The sequence below is a fragment of the Aulostomus chinensis genome, chromosome 10 (assembly GCF_037954235.1).
Source record: "Aulostomus chinensis isolate RoL2024-O1b breed Wild chromosome 10, RoL_Achi_v1.0, whole genome shotgun sequence".
NCBI classification, from domain to species: domain Eukaryota; kingdom Metazoa; phylum Chordata; class Actinopteri; order Syngnathiformes; family Aulostomidae; genus Aulostomus; species Aulostomus chinensis.
The window spans coordinates 16,106,529-16,131,172 of record NC_141329.1 but is presented as its reverse complement, the minus strand read 5'-3'; the positions used below and the strand labels follow the sequence as shown (position 1 = coordinate 16,131,172).

General features: G+C 40.5%; 1 protein-coding gene across 5 annotated transcripts in view; it reads left to right on the top strand.

Moving 5' to 3' along the window:
• Window positions 1–17,083: 17,083 nt before the first annotated feature.
• The window catches only part of bcas3 (BCAS3 microtubule associated cell migration factor), a 408,395-nt gene continuing 400,834 nt past the window's right edge, over window positions 17,084–24,644 (top strand). For all 5 annotated transcript variants that reach the window (XM_086216159.1, XM_086216158.1, XM_086216161.1 and 2 more), the window contains exons 1-5: window positions 17,084–17,195; window positions 19,164–19,259; window positions 19,425–19,479; window positions 20,029–20,104; window positions 20,811–20,917. In XM_086216159.1, coding sequence (XP_086072285.1) covers window positions 19,189–19,259; window positions 19,425–19,479; window positions 20,029–20,104; window positions 20,811–20,917 — 309 coding nt within the window. In that variant the 5' untranslated portion in view covers window positions 17,084–17,195; window positions 19,164–19,188. The remainder of the gene's footprint in view (window positions 17,196–19,163; window positions 19,260–19,424; window positions 19,480–20,028; window positions 20,105–20,810; window positions 20,918–24,644) is intronic.

Below are 24,644 nucleotides of genomic sequence, written 5' to 3'. Positions count from 1 at the left end.
TCACTCCTCTGGTAGGCCCAAAAACTAGCTTAGAGCTAAACGACCGCTGCCAACCGTCTGACAGACGAGACTGTCGCGACTCTGCCAGGTGAGCGCGTGTACGTGTTGTTGGTTCATTGACTGAGAGAGTTTTTTCTCTCACTCTCTCCTCAGTTTTTTACTTTCTTTTGTTGCTGGACTTGATTGATTTTTTTTTCCTGACTGAACTGGATTATTTTTTTTTCTTTTTTCTGATTGGATTGGATTCCTTTTCTTTCTGGATTATTAGGACAGATTGAGATTCTTTTAGAATCTTTTTTTTGGGGGCTGGGACTGTTTTTTTTCCTTCTGGATGAATTTCAAAACTGCTAACTGAACTGACTCTGCGCTTAACTGAAAAAAAGAGAAATATAATTGTGTTTGAAAACGAATCTAAGTTTGTTTTAATTTTTCTGTTGTTCTGGGGCTGGGGTGGAAGTGTGTTTTGTGGGTGATGCTTGTGGGTTGGTGAAGGGAAACATTAGTACAGTATCCAATTTGCCTAGTCCCCATTTACATGTCTTTGGACTGTGGGAGGAAGCCAGAGTACCCGGAGAGAACCCACATGCCCGAGTTGGGCCTCGAACCCGGAACCTTCTTGCTGTGGGGCGACAGTGCTACCACTGCACACCCGTGCCATTTGAATTCTAGTAGTCTTCATATTAGTACTCTCAGTGCTTAACTACCATTAACATCAGCATTGTGTTTGTATTAAATTTGCTAAAACATAATCTTGTACAGTAATCTACAACTATAGCTAGTTGTTGTTATTGTTTGCTGTTCCTCCCGTCCCTGTCGTCCTCTCTGCTTGCCATTCTCCTTCCAGCTTGTTCATGTCCATGTCTGTCTGTCTTCTCACCTTCCTATCGCTCTTCATCTCTTCAGCACTTTCCTGTTCTTTCCCCCCAACCAGTCGAAGCAGATGGCCATTCCTTTTGAGCCTGGATATGCTTGACATTCCTGCTTGTGAAAAGGAAGTTTTCAATGCCACTATTGCAAGATGTGCTTTTTCATGGAGAATTGTTGGGCGCAAATTCATTGAAGGAGTGCAATGCAAACCTGCTCTAATTGTCAAGTGTCATGAGATAACTTTTGTTGTATTTTGGTGCTACACAAATAAAACAGACTTGGCTTGACACCTGAAACACAATTTTTACATAAGACAGTAGCAGACAGCAGTTTCAAGCTATATTGTCATGCTACAGATATCCAGGGAAATAAAGTATATCAAAAGCTCAGACGATTCAAGAAAGTTCTTAAGATCAATCAAGCTGGGCTTCAAAAGACAACGAAAAACAGACAACCGCTGAACAAGGTATAAATTAGGAATTATTTGTATGCATATATAAAATCAAGTTTTCCATGAATTTTTGAAGAACACTGTATGATTTATTAGCTTTTGTTTGACGCAGTGTCTCAAAGAATTCCAACTGGATTTAGAGCATAAACAACATTGTAAGTCAGCAGGCTCGGGGACCAAATGAGCCACTGTTCAAAGTTACTGACACATTTCTTGTTGGCCTGTTTCTGTAATGTTTTATAATTTGGTTTTATTACTCATTTTATTTATTATTGTGATTATTTTCTGTTTTATTTTCCTTAGTTTTATCAGTATTTTACTGTTGATGGTTTTTATTTTGTCTTATTTTATTTAAAAATCATCCATTTTGAGACATTATGTTAATCTATTTTGAGAAATTATGTTGTAGTTTTATTTTGATAATTTCTGAAGCGTTTTAATGTCATCAATAACTGTGTTGCTGTGTTATTCAACTGATGTCTTTGAATTTTAAAAATTGAGTGAACCAAATCAATCAATTTTGCCCATGAACCTGCTGCACAAACCTAAAATCTTTATTCTGTGCAGCAAAAAGAGTGAAATGATGATCCAACCCAGTGTTGTGATATTATATCTATGTTATTACATAAGTGAAATTACTCTAGCTCCACTTATCCCATATGAATGTTTAGCAAGAACAACAGGAGATTCTAAACCATGAGAAGTCCCTTTGGTAACACTGGTGGCTTGCAAATAGTGCTTTAATTGTATTTGGTAAACTAAATTTACAATTATGGTGATATCATTTTTATGTTGTTTTTAATGCAGGTTTTGCTTTACCTTCTTTCCATTGAAAATCAAATACTGAGATTGTTCAATTTCTACTGTGTCTTGCTGATAGATTTAGAATTGAGATTTACTGTATTTTAACAAAGGGCAAGGTTCATGGAGCCTATCCCAGCAGCTTTTCGGGTGATAAGCAGGGTACATCCTGGATGGGTCGCCAGTCCATCGCAGGGCCAAGACATATAGTGACACCGCGAAGGTGAGGGCAGTGGAGCAGTGGCCTTGTCATGGAGATCCAAAATGTGTTGCAATGGTTTTTGGGCTTTGCCAACTTCAACTGGCAGTTCATCTGTGTCATGACCTGGCTCAACGGTCACAACAAAAAGGGAGACCACACCACGGTAACATTACAATTATTAAACCAAATCAGACCTAATTACAATCACAAAGGAACTATTTGCAAAATGAGATGTGGAAAATCAGTAGAATCAGTAGAGTAGGGTGTGGATACGTGTGTAGAGTGCATATGTGCTGATGTCTGCTTGAACAAAACAAAAGGAAAATTAAACCAACATAATCAGACAAACCAACAGAACCCACACGGTGTGCCTGGAGGAGAAGACAGACAGAAACTGAGTGACTGTGTAACCCAGGTCCTAAATTAAGATGATTTTTAAAGTTAATATTCCCCTTTAAATAATTCATTTAAATTACAAGTTAAAAAATATACATGTATAAATAGATTTATTTTCCTGTGTTAAAAACGAGTTAAAATGAATAAAAAATAAATATATCCTCTTATCACGGGTTCTCGCTAGCCAATCGGTGAGCTCCGTGAGCTCGGGTGCCCAGCTCGGACGAGTGACGTCAGGCTGTGACTTCCTGAATTAAACTGTCTCCATGCTGCTGTTTCGTGTGAGCCGAGAGAAAAAAGAAAAAAAAGCGAGAGAAAGAAAAGAAAAGAGAGAGCGTATGCAGCGCGAGAAAAGAAAGGTATATGCCGACCTGACGGGAGGAAACCATAGAAATTGTGCGTTCCGCGACCCAGCGGTGAGTTTAAATGTGTTCGGAGATTGTTAAAGAGAGCATGCTAATGGTATTTGGCGCTAACGGTTTTGCTAGCGGCCCATTCGCTCGGGCGTAGCCACGTAGCTGCTACGGTAGTTCGTCTGCCTGTACGTTTGTTTGTTGTTACGTTGTTTTCCTGAATTGCATTTGCAATATGGTTAGTGGGGAGAGGAGAAGATTGTGGAGAGAGTAATTGTGTGTAATTTTTGATGTGGTAGTGGAGGAGGTCAATTTTTTTGTGCATTCTCTAATTGTTACCGGTGCAAGAAGGGAAATGTAAGCACAGTAAGCCACTTTATCTCAGAATTACTACGCTAGAAATCATATTCAATGTATTTTTCCACAAGCTTTAAGAAATGTTTTTAATATGCTGTTGTATTATTTGTAAAAATGCTCTTTTGTGGTTGTTTTCATTAGGATTCAGGTTGAAATGTTTATTAATGATAATTGGATAATTGAACATGATTAATAGAAGGCCTTATTTATTTATTTATATATATATATATATATACACACACATACATATACATATATACATATATATATACATATACATATATATATACATTTATGGTTTTGCAGCGATAAATTGAGACTTGAACTAAAAGATTCCTATTGTACAACTAAGCCTTTTAGAAAAAAATACATGATTTAACCAGTTAATGTAGGATAATATTGATTGGTAATAATACATGGAATTAGAAATTGAACATGATTGTGAATTTACAGGTCAGGTTTTTTTTTGTGTGTGATTTCGTCGAGAGGTTCTCGTCCACCTTCCATCGTCTGCGTGTTCTGCCAGAGGCGAGTGCAGGAATTGAGACCGGATCCCAGGATTCCCAGCCCCGAGTTGGGTGGCGAGCTGTTTTGAGTCACTGGTATCGTGAGGGATTTTCCAACCTGCCTTCCGCACGGACTGTGGGGTAGGGCGAACATTTACACTTACACTGATATTACACTACACACCCATTGAAGAGGACAGAGGAGAACGGGCCCCAACGCTGACTCCGGGAACAAGGGTATTTTTTTGTTTGCCGGCTTGTGTATTTTTATTTTCTCTTTGTCATCTTTTAATTGGTGCTTTACGTCGAACTATTGTCTTGTGCATCATTATACAAAATTACTTTACACTCACACAAAATAAAAAGAAGCCTTAATTCTGTGTCGTGTGTTATTGGGGTTCTCTTTATCTGGGCTCTTCTGAATTCTTTTCTTCTGTTACTGGTCCAATTATTGTTATAGATCCTTACATACTTGTACTCTATCATACCAATCCTGATAGGCGTTACAACTGCACCTCACCTCAGCCACACAGGGCCCAGGTGTGCTGAGGAAACCACTGCACCTGCAGGAGAGAGACACAAGACACAAGGACATACCCACCAGCCAACACACAGACAGACAGATGACACAGACAAGGGACCTGGGGCATCACAATCTGGGACTAGCAAGACTGTCTCCTTGTTGACAAGGCTAACTTCTGTTAAGGTGAAGTTTTGCTGATTACATAAGCCAGACAAACCCTTCAGAAGGTTGAAAAAGCTCCTCACCACTGCTCTTGTACTCATCCAGCCTGATAAGGGTGAGCAATTCATTGTGGAGGTTAATGCTTCAGACATAGAGGTGGGAGCAGTATTGTCACAATATTCTGATAAATTGTTGCATCCCTGTGCCTTTTTCTCTGGTCGTTTCTCCCTCTCTGAGAGGAACTCAGAGGGACTACTGACAGGTAAGATGTCGTTGGAGGAGTGGTGACACTCGGAGGGAGTGGAACAGCCATTCCTAGTTTGGACAGATAATACAAACCTATCATACATCAAGTCAGCCAAGCAACTCAATTTTCATCAGGCCAGGTGGGCTGTGTTCTTTAGAAGATTTAATTTCACATTGACTTACAGACCTGGGGCCTCATGTATCAACGCGGTTTACGCAAAACACCTTGCGTACGCCAGGATCGACGCTCACGTTCAGATGAATCAACGCGAAAAGTTCGATTCTTGCGCTGTTTCACACCAACTCTGGAGGTGCCGTAGAAATTGGCGGAACGCCGATTCTTGCGTTAACTGCACTTTGGCCCATTGGTGACACCCTGTGGCGGTGTTTGGTAACTGACATTTGATAACCGCACATACATCGGGCACAAAAAAGCCTTCCAGCGGGAGATGGCGGACCATTCCGGGGTGAGTCAGTCGAACCTCAGCCGGGCCATACCCTGGGTGGTGGACCTGATCATCCGCCTCTCCCGCAGATACATTAAATTCCCTTATGGTGCGGTTGAACAGGTCAATATTAAAGCGCAATTTGCAGCTTTAGCCGGATTCTCTAATGTCTAATTCTCCAATGACTGCACTCATGTTGCCATGAAAGTGCCGTCCCATGAGGAATACCGTTACGTTCATCGTAAGGGTTTCCACTCCATCAATGTGCAGATCATCGATGCGTAGGCTGGAGGGATGGATGCCGATCCCGGCCGGGCAGCCGTCCTCGCACACCAGAATTTCATTTCCCCAGTGTGAATGGGTAGCGACTACACAATTCATTGTAACCCACTGAGAATATGTTCATTACAGAAAAGAACAGTGATAAATGTTTTGTTTATGGGAACAAATAATCCATGTTTTATTTTCTACACTGTGAGTTCCATTTAAAAGGTGTTAAAAAAAAAAAACTATCTACATACACATGTTTAACTCTTTATTGAGTAAAATGCAAATACAAACATACAAGGCACATACAAATCAAGGTTATGTCCTTTGTAAATCACAGGTTGAGCAAGGAAAGGAATACATAACTGAAAGCAAAAATGAAAATAAAATTAATAAAAGTAAAATTTCCAGGGCTATCTCAGTAATTTAAAGGTTTCTAGTAAAGAAAATAGTTTAAGGGCTTTCTTTTCTTTGATGAGTCTTAGGGATTTACTATACAAATTCAGCTGGTTCCTCCAATACGTAAGACAAGGTTTGGTCTTAAGATGTCTACATTTATGAATAAAAAACTTACCAAATAGAATTAAAATATTAAGGTTAAAATCCACATTCTTATTTTCCGCGAACACACCAAAAATAAAAGTGTAACTCGATTCCTTTGGACTGGAGCCAGCTCTGCATCTCACACCAGAAAGACTGCACTAAATCACAATAAAAGAATAGATGTTCCATACTTTCAATTTCCCGTTCACAAAAAAAACAGTTATTCAAATCCAGGTTAAATCTTAATCTTAAGAATTCATTAGTTGGATAGATTTCGTTTAAGATTTTGAAGTTGAGCTCTTTCACTTTAGGTGGGAGTAGAAATGAAATGTAATTTTTCCTTATTTTTTTAATCTTTTCTGTTTCGAATTCCTTAAGAATATACATTCTTCTAACTGGGTTAGGGTGATATTCTTTTAACAGAATATTTCTAATAACTTTATTGGTGCATTTGAAATCACAGAAATCTACTCCATCAATACAGAGCTGTCTTAGTTCAGGGGAGACCTCGGAATATTGAATGTCTTCTCTAATAATTGACCTCAAAAAGAGATTGGTATGGCTTTTACAATTTTATGATAGTGTTTAAGATTACACTGGAGTTGGTATTTTCTACAGAAATCCTCGTGTTGTAACACATTTCCAGTATCATCCAGAAAATTTGCAATTGCCCAGATTCCTTTGGATCTCCATTCCTCATAATACACAGATTTTCTATTGAGTAACACATATCGATTGTTCCAAACTGGTGTATTATGTGGTGTAAAATTATGGCAGTAAATTAACTTCCAGTAGAGCAAGACTTGCTGATGAAAAGCATGAAGTTTAACTGGTAATGAACTACATTCAAAATCACATCTTAGAAGAAAGTCTATTCCACCCATTTTTTGGAAGATCATATTAGGGACAATAAACCAAAAGGAGTGTCTGTTTGTAAGAAAATATTTTAGCCATTTCAATTTCAAAACACCATTCATGATATCAAAATCAATTGCATTCTTCATAGTTTTTAACCATATCGATCTTTCTTATATATTGACATCTATTTCTCCATATGAACTTAAAATTGAGAGTGTTTATCTTTTTAATTATTCTTGTTGAAATGGGTAAGGAAAAGGCTGGATAAATGAGTCTTGACAGACTATCCATTTTTGTTAATAAGACGAAAATTGAGATATCTCTCTGAAGCCACCTGTTTAAAATTGACTGACATTTGTCCACATTGTTACAGATATTTATATTTTCATTTGTTGTTTTATCTTTAGAGATAACAATCCCCAGGTATTTGACCTCCTTTTTCATTTTTATGTTATACAAGGATTGCGACTGGTAATCATGCAGCGTTAGAATTTCACATTTATTCAAATTCAGCTGTAAGCCAGAGGCTTTTGAGAACTGATTGATAGATTGTAGTGCTAAGGGAATTTGATCTTCATTTTTAAGAAATAAAGTTGTGTCATCTGCCAGCTGACTTATTATTATTTGTCTGTCCATCACCTTTAACCCTTCGATGTGACTGTCTTTGATTAAAATTGAAAGCATTTCGGCAACCATTAAGAATAACAATGGTGAGCTGCCACAACCCTGCCGAATGCCCCTCTTAATCTCAAATCTGGGACAAGTGCCATGTCCTAAAGCTACAGAGATGTTGATTCCATTATATAGCATTCCAATCACATCTATAAATTTACTTCCAAAACCAAAGTGACCTAATGTCTTTAGAATAAAGGGGTGTTCAACAGAGTCAAACGCTTTGTAAAAATCTAAAAATAGAATAAACCCACTTTCCTCAATCATATGACTATAATCAAGAAAATCCAAAACAAGTCTAATGTTATTATGAATTAACCTTCCTTTGAGGAATCCTGATTGTGTCTCACTAATTATGGAAGAAATGCCTTCTTTCAATCTGGCGGCAATAGCACCTGACAGAATTTTATAGTCTGTGTTAAGTAAGGTGATTGGTCTAAGGTTGTCTAACATCCTTTTGTCTTTTCCAGATTTAGGAATCAGGGTGATTAACCCTTGTTTCATGGACAACATCAATTCTTTTTTCTTTATACATTCTATTAGGGCTTTAAATAGTAGATCTCTTACATCCTTCCAGAAAAATTGATACAAATTTGTTGTGAGCCCATCTGTTCCAGGGGATTTGTTTGGAGCCATTTTAAAGATAACTGCATCCAATTCCTCCATTATAAAGTCTGAATCACACAAATCTTTAAAAGAATCGTCTATACAAGGAATAGAATTCCTAATCTTATTAAACAGGGCGTCAGTATCTGATGAAGAAAAATTGGAAGAGTATAGTTCAGAATAAAATGAAAATACTTCTTTTTCTATACTTCTAGAATCTTTGTTTTCTATACCATTGATCATTAGACTTGATAGAATTTCTCTGCTGTCTGCTTTTTTCCAAATTGCTAAAATATGAAAATTTTTTTCCCCCCGCTTCAATCCATTTCGCCCTCTATCTTATAAAAGCCCTGAGCTTTTTCAAGATAAAGATCATCTAATTTGACTTGTAACTCCATTAATTTATTCTTCTCTTGATAATTTAAGACTTGTTTACTACAGCATATGCTTATTTCCCAAAATAAATTCCTCTCATATTCTTTTTTCTTTCTATTAAGTTCTTTGCAAAATTTTATGGTAAATTGTCTAATTTTAAATTTAGTAAATTCCCATTTCCTCATGTTATTTTCAAATGATTCATTATTTTCATTCTCCTTTATTAATTCTCTGATCTTACTGCAGTATACTTCATTTTGTAGCAATCTGGCATTAAATTTCCAATATCCTTTATTCCTAACTGTCTTTATTGTGGGCTCTAAAACCAAGTCTATGAAGCAGTGATCAGACAAGGGTGCTTTAGAGATATTAGTGTGTGAGGTATATTTTAAAATGTCATCACTCACCAGCTAATAGTCAATTCTGGATTTGTTACTTCCATTTGACTTGAACCAAGAATAGCCTTTGACATCTGGGTTTAAACTTCTCCATACATCAGTTAAATTATTATTTGATATAACATTTTTAACAATGTCATTACATTGTGGTTTACCTAATCTTGGAGGCATCTTATCCAACCATTCATCTGGGGTCATGTTCCAGTCGCCCCCTACTAAAACATAGCTAGTGGGGTACAATACTTTAAGATCTGATATCACATTTGTTATGTCTTCCAACAATTTCTTATTTTGACCGTCATTATTATACCCATATATGTTTGTTATAATAAGGAAAAGACTCTCCACTTTCAATACAACTGTCAGCCAGTGACCATCTCCATCAGCTCTATGAGTTATGATATCTCCAGGGCATTTGTTGAAGCATATTGCCACGCCTCCCGATCGGTTCGAGCCATGACTGAAGAGAATTCGATCACCCCATTGATTATTCCAAAAAGATGTGTCCGCATCATTAGAATGAGTCTCTTGTAAAAATAAACATTGAGATCTTTGCCCTTTGCAAAATAAAAAAGTGCTTTCCTTTTCACAACGTCCTTCAGGCCCCTAACATTCAAAGAACCAAAAGAAATGTTAACATTTTCCATGAACATTAACTGTAAAAAACAGAACCAAAAAAGCTATAAGTGTAACACTTATTTACTTCTCCCACTCAGGGAGCAAGTGACCCTTAAACCTTTGTAGAGTTTTTTCGTCCCTTTTTAAGAGCTTCCACTGTATCACAGTCATATCAAATACCTTCACTTGTCATCTTCAATCCTGCGTCCTTCAATGAATCCATGAGGACCCCGAAAGAAGGCCAGCTTTCCAGCTCGCCTCGCTTGTTCAATTTGCGGCCACAAACGCCTCCTCTCCTCCCAATCCTCCCGTGGCAGCACTTCAGCAAACCGAATGCCTTCATCTTTGCAGATCTGCGAGTTCTTGGTCTGCCGCCATTTTTCTTCCTTCACCCATCTCTTTGAAAACAGAATAATGACATGTCTGATTTTATTGTCCATCTTTCTCCCAACTCTATGGACAATGTCGACTGCGTCCTCCACCTTTGACTCTAGATCTGGGGCAATTGCCTGAAGGATATTGGTGACTTGTGCTTGGATGTTCTCATCACTTTTCTCTTTCAGACCTTTAATCCGCAGACACCATCTCATTCTGTATCTCTCTTGTTCTCTCAATCTGTCTTTGAGTTCGCTGTTGTCTTTGCAAAGCTGGTCATTTCGTATCTTCAGATCTTCAACTTTCTTTTTGCACTCTCTCTGGACAGCCTTCGCTAAGCTAGCCACGGTGATGCTATTTTGTTTTATCTGCTCTTTCAGCTCAGTTAGCTGTACATCTATTCGTTTTTCGAGGCCTAATATTGCCTGTAATATGACGTCGTTAGAGACTACGTCACTCTCACCGTCATTTACTGGCTTAGGCTTTTCCCCGCGGGATTCTTAACTGGTGTGGACGGAGCCGAGTCGTCACTGCGGTCCCTTTTGTTTAGCATAGCGGTGTCGGTAGCATAATCATGTTCCATTGCATTAGCGTTGCCTTCTTTACGTCCAACTTTCGGTGACATATCCTTTTCCTTGGAGTCCATTTTAAGTTTGGTTGGTTTAGAACGAAGAACGAAGAAGAACGAAGAAGAACGAAGAAGAGAGAGACAAGAAAAAAAATCAGCAGCAACAGGCAAAACGAATTGTTGTAAGTTTTATTATAATTGTGAAGACTGCACGAAGGAGAAGAACACTGTCCGACTGTTCATCCAACGTCGGTTTGTTTGTTGTTTATTCGTGTGGTTTAAACTGTGTCGTCGGACTGACACACGGACTGCACCGTCTAGCTGGTAGCCTTACTAGCACAGAGAGGCCTACGTGGCTACGCGTGTGAGCCGCCTTTTTGGAGATTCTCTTGGGCGGCAAGAGAAGTCAAGTGCAGGAGCACGTACACTGGTGAACAGCTTGCTGCACGCTGTTATCTGCTGAGAGGTTAGGAGTGGAGGACCAAAGACGACCGGGACGAGTTGGAAGGAGTTGAGGACCGAAGACGGCCGGAGTGAGAGGTTAGGAGCGGAGGACCGAAGACGGACTGGACTTGTTCGAAAGGAGCCGAGGATCGGAGATCACCACATGGAGTCAGGCCTGAACTTTCATTATTTCTTTTGCCGGCTTAGGTTTCCTTTATATTAACAAGGGGCCCCATGTGAATGTGATTTATTGCTGGTTTATTGCTTTTCATTTATTTTATTATTTTTCTAAAATCCGTTCAATATAAATATTTTATATTTTAAATATTTGAGTACAGTGTGTTTACTCCTAGTTCAAAAGGTTTATTACGAGGTCATTCAGAAACATATTTATTTGTTGAGGTAAAAAGGGTTTTTGTTAAATTTAAAGAACCCAGGGCCTTGCTCTAACATAGGTAGAAGAGAGCAAGTGCTACATCATGAAGCCGGATTATTTTATTTTGTCCACGAAACGTTCCAGAACATTTATCAGGCGGTCGAGCCGCTCATTGATCCCCGTTATGTCCTCCTGCGACTGCAGGACCGCCTGTGTGAGTACCCTCCCACTGGATCCGTGTGGGCTGGAGGATGCGCCGGTGGGTCCTCCAGCCCACCCGGACCCAGCGGCGCATAGCAACTCCATTTCTTACACAACATTTCCACCTGCTTTGCCACAGATATAAAGGCAACCCCGCGCGGGAGTCGGCGGGGTTGCCTTTATATCTGTGGCAAAGCAGGTGGAAATGGAGTTGCTACTTACCCTCCAAACTCTCGAAGTAAGCGGGTGGCACTGACAAGCCCCACCCACAGAGATGCTGCCCATCACTGCCGCCACCCGCTGCTCAAATTCCGTCTAGTGCCCCTCTCCCTGACCCCCACCTGTCTGGCCAGCACTCCTCCGGAGGGCAGCTGTACGCCGCTTGACCTTCACCTTGAGGTCCTGTTGAATGTGTAATCGCTTCTTACCCATTCACATTGTGGAAATAAAATTCTGGCGTGCCAGGACGGCTACCCGGCCGGGATCGGCGTCCATCCCTCCAGTCACTGCGCATCGATCTGCACATTGATGGAGTGGAAACTCTTACGATGAAGCATATTCCTCATGGGACGGCACTTTTATGGCAACCTAAGTGCAGTCAGTGGCTCCGATTACATGAGAGATTCTGGCTATTGCTGCAAAATGCGCTTTAATATTGACCTGTTCAACGACACCATAAGGGAATTTAATGTACCTGCGGGAGAGGCGGATGATCAGGTCTACTACCAAGGGCATCCCCCGAGGGTTGACAGGCTCACCCCGGAACGGTCTGCCATCTCCTGCTGGAAGGAGCCAGTGGCCAAGAAGTAGAGCGTGCTCAGCACCAGTGTCAGCACTGGCACAGCTCGGCTCCTAGCGGTTCTGCAATGGAGCGCTGATCGCAGCTCCTCACAAATTTGCAGGAGGATGGCCCGCGGTAGCCGGAACCGGCTCATCAGCCACTCCTTAGAATTGTGAAGCAGATCCTCCTGCTCCTTGAAATGTCGCTCCTGTCTTATTGCACCGTTTGCCACGTCCTCTAACAGCGCAAGTGCTGCCATTGTTGAAAGTTGCACATTCAGCACTATCGTGAAGGCTCTTTTATAGCCGCTTAAGTAATGCCAACAGGTGTTTGTCTTTGTGTTTGTGTTGAAGGCTTTTTTTGTGCCCGATATATGTACCATTGTCAAATAATGTCAGTTACCAAACACCACCACAGGGTGTCGCCAACGGACCAAAGTGCAGATAACGCAAAAATCGGCTTTCCGCCAACTTCTACAGCACCTCCGGAGTTGGTGTGAAACAGTGTAAGGATTGATGAACTTTTCGCGTTGATACATCTGAACGTGAGCGTCGATCCTGGCGTACGCAAGTTTTTCTTGCATAAACCGCGTTGATACATGAGGCCCCTGGAGTTGTTATCTCGCTTACCTGTCCTCATCGAAGTAGATCCTGCTACCCTTCACCCGAATGATATTCTTTGTCCAGGCAGCCTGGAGCACCTTTTGTGGTGGTGAAGCTTTGAAAACAGACAATTATTGATCTAGGTCGACCAGCCTTTGGCCCAGCTGCTCTATGCACTCTCTCAATGTAGACCTAACCGTCAACTTCCAGTTTGTCCTGTATCAGAGTTTTCACAAACTCAATCATGTTGTTTCCCTCACACTTTTCAGGGAGTGAATAAATCCTTAAATTGTTCCTCTGGGATAGGCTTTCAAGATCTTCACACTTTGCTTCCAATTGTCTCTGTTTACGCAGATTGCGGATGAGCACTTTGGACAGATTAATCTCCTGATCCTCATTTTGTGCAATTCTTGACTCTGCTTCATCCATCTTTATTTTCAGATCTCCAACACTCGCTTTTAATTTGTTGATGTCCTTGGCCAGTGTAACAAAACGTCCAGTAGTTTCTATACAAAATTCACTGATTTCTTTGAGTATCTCTAATAGTCCCAAGGCACCTTCCCATCTCCTCATCAGAGTGATTTTCCACAGGTTGACTGTCTGTGGCCACAGGTGAGCTATCTGTGGCTAGTTTTGTCTGCAGTTGTCTTTGTTTGCTCTTTCACATCTTTCCCTCTGTAATAAACTCCAATGCCAAAATCCTTTTAAAATGCTTCGTTTCCTTTGATATGGTGTCAATTTTCCAAGTTTTCCCAGATTTTAGATTCATCTGTCTGTGTGTGGTTATCCTCTCACCACCTGCCGATGTTTAAAGATTGCTTAACAACTTGGTAGGATTCCTCCCAAGCAAGAGGCTTTTTGAACATTCCTCAAGACACAGGAAAGAGGTGATACTAAAATAAAACAGGAGGTGGCATAGAAACAGGGCACACCAAACATAAGGCAAATACCTGTAGATAATGGACTATGTGTTAACTATAATTGCTCATCAGTATGTGATAGTGTTGTGATTATTAAATGTATCATGAAATACTATCCAGGATGCAAACAACTGTAATAATGTTAAATACTTCACACCCTCTATGTGTTTATTGTAGAGCTCTCATCACTGGTACAGCTGTTCACTGCCACCACTTGTTGGAGCTTGGTCCACTACTTCCGCAAGGGGGGGGGGGGGGGGTCTGCAGAAGAGACCCCTTTAACTAAAGTTGCTGATTCCTTCAGTCCCACCACTTTGCTCTTAAGTTCTTTTAAAAGTTCAGAACTCCCCATTGCTTTTTACCTGATAACAGCAAAACTTTCAGGCTCCTGAATCTGAACTGCTGTCCATGCCCTTCAAATTGTCAGGAATTTGGAACAAGTCTGTTTATCCAATGACAATTTCTTCAGAATATCTCAGTATTGGTATGATTGATTAGGACTTTGATGCTGTTAAGATTCTTACCAAATTAACCCCCCCCCCCACCCAAGTCCAAGGTCTATTTTTAAGCTGTCCCATGACCGTTCAATACAAAAATGTTCTCCTAACTTCCTGTTTTGATTCTCTGTGCGTGGACATACTGTACTGAGCTTGTGGTGGACAGTGCTGTTATAAGTCATACTCTTTATGTCAACACTTTCAATATGGTGCGAGCATATGTATGCTTGTATTTGAGGACTTGGACAGCTAATATTTTATTTAGGTATGGTTCTGCTAAAATAGAAGGAACACATTAATGGTAATCGTGTTACTTACCTCAAGTCGTCCTTTCTTGGTCGAACTTCTAAACTAATAAACATGATGTTATCAGGACTATTGTTATTTTTAAGGTCATGGGTTGCAATTTGATCCAAAATTTTGTTTGGCGACCGTGTAGTTGCACTACACTCATCTGATTCATGGCTTTTGTCCTCACTCTGGGCTGGCTGCGTCAGTCTCTTGTTCTTTGTCTTCGTCCGTCAAGAGTTGCCTCTCCCCTGGTCATCTTCCTGACAACAATGATGTGAGAAAGTTACGGACAGTCATCGTCATTATGTGAATCTCTCACAATTTGCTTTATCATCATTCTCTGGTTCATTGTCATCCTGTTTCAGGTCTGGTCTTGGTCCAGTGGTTCTGGTGGTAACACATGGTAACACATAGTAACATCAAGTCAAGTGATCAACAAGTGCATTTAAAACACACTGTGCAGACTGCTGCAGTGGGAAAAAAATGATTTAAAACTCTCAGGGCTCCAGCAAATTGCAAGAGCAAAGGAGACAGAAGATCAACAAGCTGCAAGGATTCTGTGGAGAAAAAGCATGAAAAACTTAGAGGTAAAACAATAAGAACAAGCCTGTTCACATAATACCATCCATCCATCCATTTTCTATACCACTCATTTGTTAAGGGTCACCTGCTGAAGCATATCCCAGCTGACATTGAACAAGAGAGGGGATCCACTGGGTGGGTCGCTAGTCTGTTGCAGAGCCATCAGGAACAATTAGGGGCTCAGTGTCTTGCTCCAAGGTTACTCCGACATGGTCACCGGGGAAAGTGAGGATCAAACCAACAAACCTTTATTTGCTAGATGGCCACTCTACCTCTGAGCCATGCCGTGCCCACATAACACCATTCAGAAGGAAACAAGTGGTAAAGAAACTGAAATTTATTTAATTTATGGATGTTGTGTTATCCAACAATGGAATAGGAGTGGCTCAGTCCAAGATCAAAGCAGTATAAAATACACGTTGACCAACAAATGCTGGAGGTGAATAGTTTCCTGGGAAGTGTGAACTATTGTGGCAGGTTCATCCCAAATTTAACCACAACATCAGACCAAATGAGACTCAAAAGGCAATCCTGCAAATGGACATGGGGGTTGGAACAGGAAACAGCATTTGGGAAGTTAAAGAGACAATTGGCTAGTTTACATGTAATGTCATATTTCAGACAATATAGAGACACGTGTGAGTTTGGATGCTAGTCCAGTGTGATAAGAAGCAGTGCTGAGCCAGAAACAAAGTAAAAAAACATACTATAAACCAGTCTACTATTGTAGCTGAGTCTTGTTAGATTTAGAGTGTTGTTAGTCACATTGAGAAAGAGAAGTCCTTGCTATTGTACGGGCATGTAAAAAATGTCGTGTTTCTCCATGGAAAGGAATTTTTGAAATGGTCACTCACCACAAACCTCTGGAAACTATCTATTCATCAAAATCCTAACCGCCATCCACCATTGAAAGGTGGGCTTTGCGGCTGCAACCCTATCACTTTAAGGTTGAGTGTAAGCCAGGATCACAGTGTGCAGCTGACTCACTGTCAACCTGCCAGTACAGATTGGTACTATTGAGCACTATGTCTAATGGGTGGCTCAACATGCAGTGCCACATGCTTTCAAACCACGACAAACGGAGGAATTGTCAGCAGAGTCTCCTTACCTTACAAAGCTAAATCAAACCTGGTGACTATGTGAGTGCCCTAATCAGACTGTCAAAACTGAAAACTCCATTGTTGTTGAAGATGTATTACAAATTTGATATGGTATAATTAATGTAACTAGTGGACTGAGGTAGCTCATAGGTAATCTTTCTGTTGATGAGTTATTATATTATAAGTTATCATCTAAGAAGGGGAGGGATGTAGTGTACAGTACTCCAGTACTCTAATTTTATTTTAAGTCTTGTAAACTCAGAATTTGGTCATCTGAGTTTAAGGTAAATAACAGACAAATCTTGAAGTTATACAGGTCAATAGATGCAAATGATGAGAGCTAATCTTCATTATTAAAAGATTTGCATTTGACACGATAACTCATAGAGGAAGAGCAACTTCAGTGAATGAATTGAACTTAAATAACTGGGTTTTGGTTAATGCATGACCTTCACAACTAAATTACTTTAATTACTTGCTTTACTTCAAGTTAAGCACATAATGGAGTGTTGCCTTCGCAACCTGCTTGTTCTTCAGTATTATTCATAAATGAGGGTATTTAACAAAATACCATTGTTAAAAAGTAGCAGTTTTATTGTCTCAAGCATATTTCTTATTTCCAATAAGCGCCACAGTCCCGCCTGTGGTGCAACATGATTGGCTCAACAAAAACGTCAGCGTGCTCTGATTGGTCTCCAATTACACAACACAGTTCCGCAAATCTAGTCTGTTTGTGTTTTGGGGTTTTGTGGACACCTCCTCGGACTAGCTCACAAGCCCAGAACCAAGGAAGTTGTCAGCTCTTTAAGAGGTTTGTCATTATATTGTTTTACTGAGGCAAGATGCCTGTAACCTTATTCCATTTTGTTTGCTTTGTCGCTCACTGCAAGGGATTTTATCAGCTAATGCTAGTTAGCTATCCACTCAGCTAACGCTCGTGGGTCTTCAGCTACCAGTATCACTTGAAATGTGGCAAGTAGCTGTATTGCTTTACTTTGACTGTTGTTTTGCTGGATACTAGTGATGAAAAATATTGGAAGTTGGTATATTCGCTTGCTAACGTCGTCAGGATTTACGGCGTGGTATGCTCTCTGGGCTCATCTGGGGACGGTAGTGACTACATGTAGCCTGGAGTCACCCTGTTGTTGACATCGTTGCATAAGCCGTTAGACAGTGTGGTAGAATACGAATCCGTACATATTTAAACGAAATAATGTGGATTGTTATATCCGGAACATACTTACTTAAACTCATAACACACTTATACTAACTCCAAATACTTATGTGGCTTCACCTGGTGGCTTGTCATTAGCTAGTAGCATTGGTCCTTCAGTGGAAGATTTTGGGTTATGGTTATGGCATCCAATGTACATCCTTCCTGCCTGTGTCTTACACACTGCTACTTAGGGGTTTCTTTGCACAGCCTGCAGCAGGGGTACTGTCTGCTTTGGTGGACCCCAGCCTCTGACAGTCTTGTTCCATGTGCCTGTTCTTGTGCTGGGTAGAGCCTCTGTGCTTTCAACCTTATCTAGCCACTGGTAGGATTTCTTGACATCAGCTGCTTCTATCTGGCAGTGGTACGTGCCGTGTGGGGGCTTGTCCATTCATGATGGTTCAACCTCCTTTCCTCTGCATTGGTGTGTCTTTGCTGCCTCTGATATTCACTTAGCATCTTTTGGGGCCACCTTGATGTGCTCCTGGATCCAGGTTGTTTCTCTGTTCACAGTACCCCAGATGTTCACCGGTCATTGGCGTCTCTTGCTCCGTTTAGTGTACAGTATCAGGGTGCTAAACTTTGGAGGAAACTTTCCATGCATTGTTTGGAGCTTCCTTGTCTTGATATCAGATGTGTCTTTCTCCTCTTTTGGCCATCTTATCATACCAGTGAGGTATCTGATGACCGCATGTGTTGATGGCTTGGACCTTGTTCTTCTCATTGAGCTGACTTCTTAACTGTGTTAAGCTAACTAGGAGTCAGCCATTCTTACATTTTATTTTCTTGATATTGCATCTTGTCTGGCTTTGAGGAGAGTGGCAAATAACCATATTTTCCAAATATTGGTGTGTTCCTTTAAGAGAAGCTTGGGACATACAATTAATGGGTAATTGTGTGGCAGAATTTCAGGTGTAGCTTCTTTAGGGCTATAGGCCATATTGGAGGTCCGCACTCTACAAGTAGATTTCTAGTTTTCAGGAAGTTTTAGAAATACTTATACTTAGTTGCATACTGTAGGTCTTGTATTGGCACATCTTGTTTTGACATCTGGCAGTATGATATATATGTGTATATGTGTGTGTATGTATTTATGAAGATACAGTGTTCCTTTTTAACCCATGTCCACATGAGTATTTTTTATGTTTTTACCCATGTCTGTGTGGTAAACTGTTCATTCAACTATGATTACTATTATTACTATTATTTATTAACATTGTCTTTGTGTAGTGGTATGCACTCAACAGAGTTTTTTGATCTCCCCTTCATGAGGATGATAATGTTTGTGTATTAAGTTAGTAGTGGTGTTGAACAATCTTCTATCTAATATTTTGACCATCCCATTCCTATGAATTCAGGTGAAAATATATTAGGAATGGATCTCAGTATAAACCAGTATAGTTCATGCTGTCTGGAGTACTGACATACAAACAAGATGACTCTCTCTTCCTCTTGAGCCAAGGAGAAAACCAGAAATGTTTGTCAGTTTAAACAACTAACTGCAGTGTAGGCAGTTGTTTTGTTAGTATACTACTGTCATGGATAAACATCATTCTGTGTTTTCAGGATAAATAAAAGACAGCAAGACAAGATGGCATCAGACTCTCCACGCAGACCGAGTCGCTGTGCTGGAGGAGTTTTGGTGCGAGCACAAGCTGCAACGTAAGGACATCGGTTATTCACTATTATTAATGTACATGTATGTATATATATATTGGTGATCTAGATGTAAGCTTCTCACTGGAAACAGAAGTTTAGTTTGACTCAAATCATAGGACTTAAGCTAAATGCATCAGTTGTGATCACATGAGTTTTTCGCTGTCACAGGGAGCAGTCTTATATGGAAAGTGTGGTGACCTTCTTGCAAGATGTTGTCCCTCAGGTAACTGTTTCTCTTTCACATTATCTCATTGTAGCAGCTTTCCAAGTCATCTGTCAGTTGTGTGTTTTGTGCCGATACAAGAAAACTCTGAACTGGAAACTGCAACCTTCTTGCTGTGAGGCGACAGTGCTAACCACTGCACCACCATGCCACCCTCTGACAGTAGCACTCCAGTAGTTTACCGTTTTATGCTAAAACCACATGGTTTCATCAAAATTAAAGTACCACCTCTCTGTATTTACAAAACATTGACATATAATAGTACCAATCAAATGTCTGAATTTCCCTTTTTCAGTGACTGAATCTCAGTATCATACTGGGTAGAAATGTTTCCAAAGATACTGATGTCCTGTTGGGTTGACAGTTTTTTTTAAATCATGTACAAGTTATTGGGGAGGATCAAAATCTTGAGTGAGTGAAAGCTTTTCCAATCTTAACTATACCTTTGAGTGTTTCAAAGCTGCATTCTGCTTCAAACATGCTTTTGCCTGGTTGATAAAATATGCTTAATGGATGATTACACTGTCTTTGTCTTTATGCTTCCTGTAGGCATACACTGGGTCTCCACCAACTGACGAAAAAGAGAAAATCATTTGGGTTCGATTTGAGAAAGCTGACATCAATGGTAAGTAAGATGTTTCGTTTAAACTTTTCCTTTGAAAACAGCTTAATCAAGCAAGGAATGACAGCTTAGGAAATGAAAAAAACTACAAGCTGTTCTCAAGCTTTTGAATACATATCTTCAACTGCATTGGCAGTAAAGTTCCCCAATAAACTCTGATATTCTACCTGGTTAGATTTTATGTCAGGTAGATTTGATGTCTGTGTAGCTAAGCACGTCCGCTATCCTTTTAAACTGTTTATTTTTCCCAGTCAGGAGTACAATTAATGTTTTCAAGGCCAAAAATTAATATTCCTGATTACTTCAGCTGTTGCTGAAATACACAAAAGTACAAATATACACAAGTATTGATGGTGGCATAATTTTTGAGGTGATGTTTTATCTTTAATTCTGACTGTGACAAAAAAGGATAGCACACAGGTAATTATGACAGCAAATGAAGTTGAAAAAGACATTGAAAGATTTATTAAAAAATAGGGGGGCTATATGTTAAAAAATGAAATGGATATGTGAAGCTCAAGAAAGAAGACATTACATGGATACATTTTAGGAAAATTAGCTGATGGTAAATAAAGATTACATGAAACATTTGTAAATCATAACAATCTCATGTGAATGTGTTTTGTTTTCATCAAAATAAAAATGTTACAACATGCTGGATGTAATTTGACCTAAATCAAACCTAATTATGTCTCACTCTGGTGAACAGACACTGCCCGCAACCCAGAGTTTATGGAGATGCACAGTGGCACGACTGACCCTCCTCTGTGCCTCATGATTGGCTACACTGATGGGATGCAGATCTGGAGCATATCTGTAAGTACACTTTACTGGCCTCCAAAGCTGTGACCTTTTATACCTTGATCTCATTTAATCCAAGGACACACAGTTCTCAGCTTCAGTCAGTATTGCTGTCTGATTTTCTTTGAGCAAAGCTTTTTTATTGAATATTTTGACTAACAAAAGTCCAAATAACTGGTGCAAACTTGTCAACTTTCTGCAGTTGCAATGGTTTAGAATTGGAAATAGATGGTCTGTGTGATGTTTGTACATCAAATGAGTGTTTGAAAGGGAAGGTATGGGGACATTCAATATCTGTGAGAACAGATTCACAGGGAATGGAAGAAAACAAAAACTGTCTTTACATATTCGGAATTGTCCAAAACAACGAAAAACACTTAAGATGAAGCATGCCAGTTTTAAGAGACAGCAGAAAAGGCAGCACAATAACTTTAAAATATTAATAATGATAAAAGAAATTCTGAAATGTGCTTGGGCAAGTGGGGAAAACCACAATTTTTATAAAATATATCTACATGTTACAAATTTCACTTTTTTTACAGGTTTGTAGTTAGGGCCTGAGCCCCAAATGGGGCGAAGACCCTATCGTATGTGTTGCATTTCTTTCTTTTTACTTTCTTTATTCTTCTACCACTTAAGACCTCAATTTGACCCCCTAAACATACTCAAAAACTTACCAAATTTGGCACGCACATCAGGTCTGGTGAAAAGTTTAATAAAAATGTAAAAATTAACCCCTTAACTGTAAAAATGTGCTCCACAGTGCCACCTAGGTATCTAAAAAGTGGTACCATGGTCTGTAGGAATGTTGTAAAGACAAGGAACCAAAACTCAACTATTTGTCTCATCAAGACCTACAAATCATATGCTGACCAGGTGGGAAGGGGGGAGGGGGGTTGGGTTGGGTTTGGAGCTGTCAGCCCAGGTCTGAAAACATCTATGTGCCCATGACGGAAGCCCTTGGACTGCACCACACAACCTGACCTGCTAGGATGTGAAGGCCTGTTCAACACTGCTCGCAGCTTTAATTATTTCCATTTTATTTTCCAGTTGCATAGCTCATGAAGGTTTACAGATTGTTAACTTTTGAAACAAGATGTATTCTTTATTGAGAGCACCTTGAATCAGTGTCAGCACACTTAAAGATTCATTTTTTCTGTGGGATTTTTTTCACCCTGTGCTCTTTGAGCAGTCTTTAAAATTGGTTGTGTCTTATCTTGTAATTTAAATATTATGTATTTGCTGTGTTCAAAAGACAAAGTAGGACAGAATATGAGTTCCATCTGAACATCTAGGCGACATGGCTCAGAAGTAGAGTGGCCATCTAGCAACTGGAGGTCCCATGGTCCGATTCTGACTTCCCCCAGTGACCATGTTGAAGTATCCTTGAGCAAGATACCCTAATTGCTCCTAATTTCCCTGCAATGGACTGGCAACCCGCTGCACGGTGGTGCGGTGGTTAGCACTGTGGCCTCACAGCAAGAAGGTTCCGGGTTCAAGTCCCGGCTTGGGCGCGGGATCTTTCTGTGTGGAGTCTCCACGTTCTCCCTGTGCCTGCGTGGGTTCTCTCCGGGTACTCCGGCTTCCTCCTACAGTCCAAAGACATGCAATTTGGGGACTAGGCTGATTGGTTACTCTAAATTGACCGTAGGTATGAATGTCAGTGTGAATGGTTATTCGTCTCTCTATGTTGGCCCTGTGATGGACTGGCAACCTGTCCAGGGTGAACCCCGCCTCTCGCCCGTAGATGCTGGGATAGGCTCCAGCCCCCTCGTGACCCTTACTAGTAAAGAATAAGCGGTAGACGACGATGGATGGGACTGGCAACCCATTCAAGTTGTACCCCACCTCTCGCCCAATGTTAGCTGGGCTAGGCTCCAGCCCCCCCTTCAACCCTTAACGCATAAGCGGTATAGAAAATGGATGGATGGGATGAACAACAAGGGCAGGGTTGGACAACCATGTGCCATGGAGAGCCATGTGTATGCAGGTTTTCTTTCCATCCCAACACTTTAACAGGTGACCTCACTGATTAACACTCCTCTGTGGCTGAAGGTGTGTTAATCAGTGGAATCACCTGTTAAAGTGTTTGGTTGGAAGGAAAACCTGCATACACATGGCTCTCCATGGCACATGGTTGTCCACCCCTGAACTAAGGTCATGTCCCCTATTGAAGGAAAGGAGATACGAAGGAGCTGACATACACTATTTATAAATCCTGTATTGATTTAGAATGGTGAATCATACTTAAATACAACAATAAAGCAGTATTGTTTATAGTTGTTTTACCATATTTGATAATGAAATGAGCAGGAAAATCTGCTGTCAACACTCCAGTGTCAATTCAATGTCGTGTTGCACTGCACCTTATTGTCCTGTAGCTGGCACTGTGGACCATATTATGGACCGTCAAACAGTAGCACTCATGCTACAAAAGAATGGAGGACACATGTTTACAGTGACTTAAGACTATAAATGAAAATCACTTTTAAACTGAAAACTGAAATAAAAATCTTGAAACCAGGAAAACAAACAAAAAAGAAAAAAACAATCACACTATGACCAGCATCTAAGCTTCTTTGGCGAAGCCTGACCTGGATGACTGTGAATCTGTAGACAAGATAATTGACTAATTTAGATGTGTAATAATTTAAATGCATATTGATAACTTTTTGATTTTCTTTGAGTTAGATCATTTATTTTCCAGTTATTAAGTCTATATACTTGTCCTGTCCCTATTAGATTTTTTAGAATTCTATTTCTAGTCCACACCTGGGGATATACTGTACACATCAGAAGTAGAAGCTGCTCTTGAGGAAACATGCTTGTTATGAACTTAGACAGCACAGATCTATATTGGCAGATCTCTATAATAGTGGACTTGGCAAAAACGCAAATGAACAGTATACATTCTTGTGGTTCACTGTCCTCAGCACATTTCTCACTTCATGCTCCTGGAGCGTCAGTGTGCCATTGCTGGAGGGAGGTGGGAGTGTTGTGGCTGCTGAGGGCCTGTCTGTCTCAAAGCGGGCAAAGAAGCGGTTGAGTTCCTCTGCCAGTGAGGCATCAGTCCTAGCAGTCTCCTGGTTGCTGCTTCTGTAGTTTCTTTGGTTTATTCCCTGCCACATCTTTCTGGAATCATTCACAGAAAAGTGGTCCTCAATGTATGTCTTATAGGCCGCCTTGGCCTCCCTGATGCCTCTTTTCAGAACTGACCTGGCCTCACTATACAGGGACCTCCCACCTGACTTGAAATCGGTGTTGCAGCTTTTTAAGAGGGACTGTACTTAGCTGTTAATCTAGGGTTTTTGGTTTGAAAAAACCCTGACCCATTTGTTGATGGTGACAGTGTCAACACAGTTTTTGATGTACTCCTGGAAATTGTGGCTGCAGATTAAATCCCATACAGTCCGAGACTGTATTGTTTTGCACGAGCGGCATGGTGGTGCAGTGGTTAGCACTGTCGCCTCACAGCAAGACGCTTCTGGGTTCAAGGCCCGGCTTGAGCACTGTGTGGAGTTTGCATGTTCTCCCTGTGTCTGCATGGGTTCTCTCTGGTTACTCTGGCTTACAGTCCAAAGACATGAAAATGGAGACTAGGCTAATTGGATACTCTCAATTGACCCTAGGCATGGCTGTGAGTGTGAATGGTTGTCTGTCTATTTATGTTGGCCCTATGATGGATGATGGATTGGCGACCCATCCAGTGTGTACCCCACCTCACGCCTGAAGGCAGCTGGGA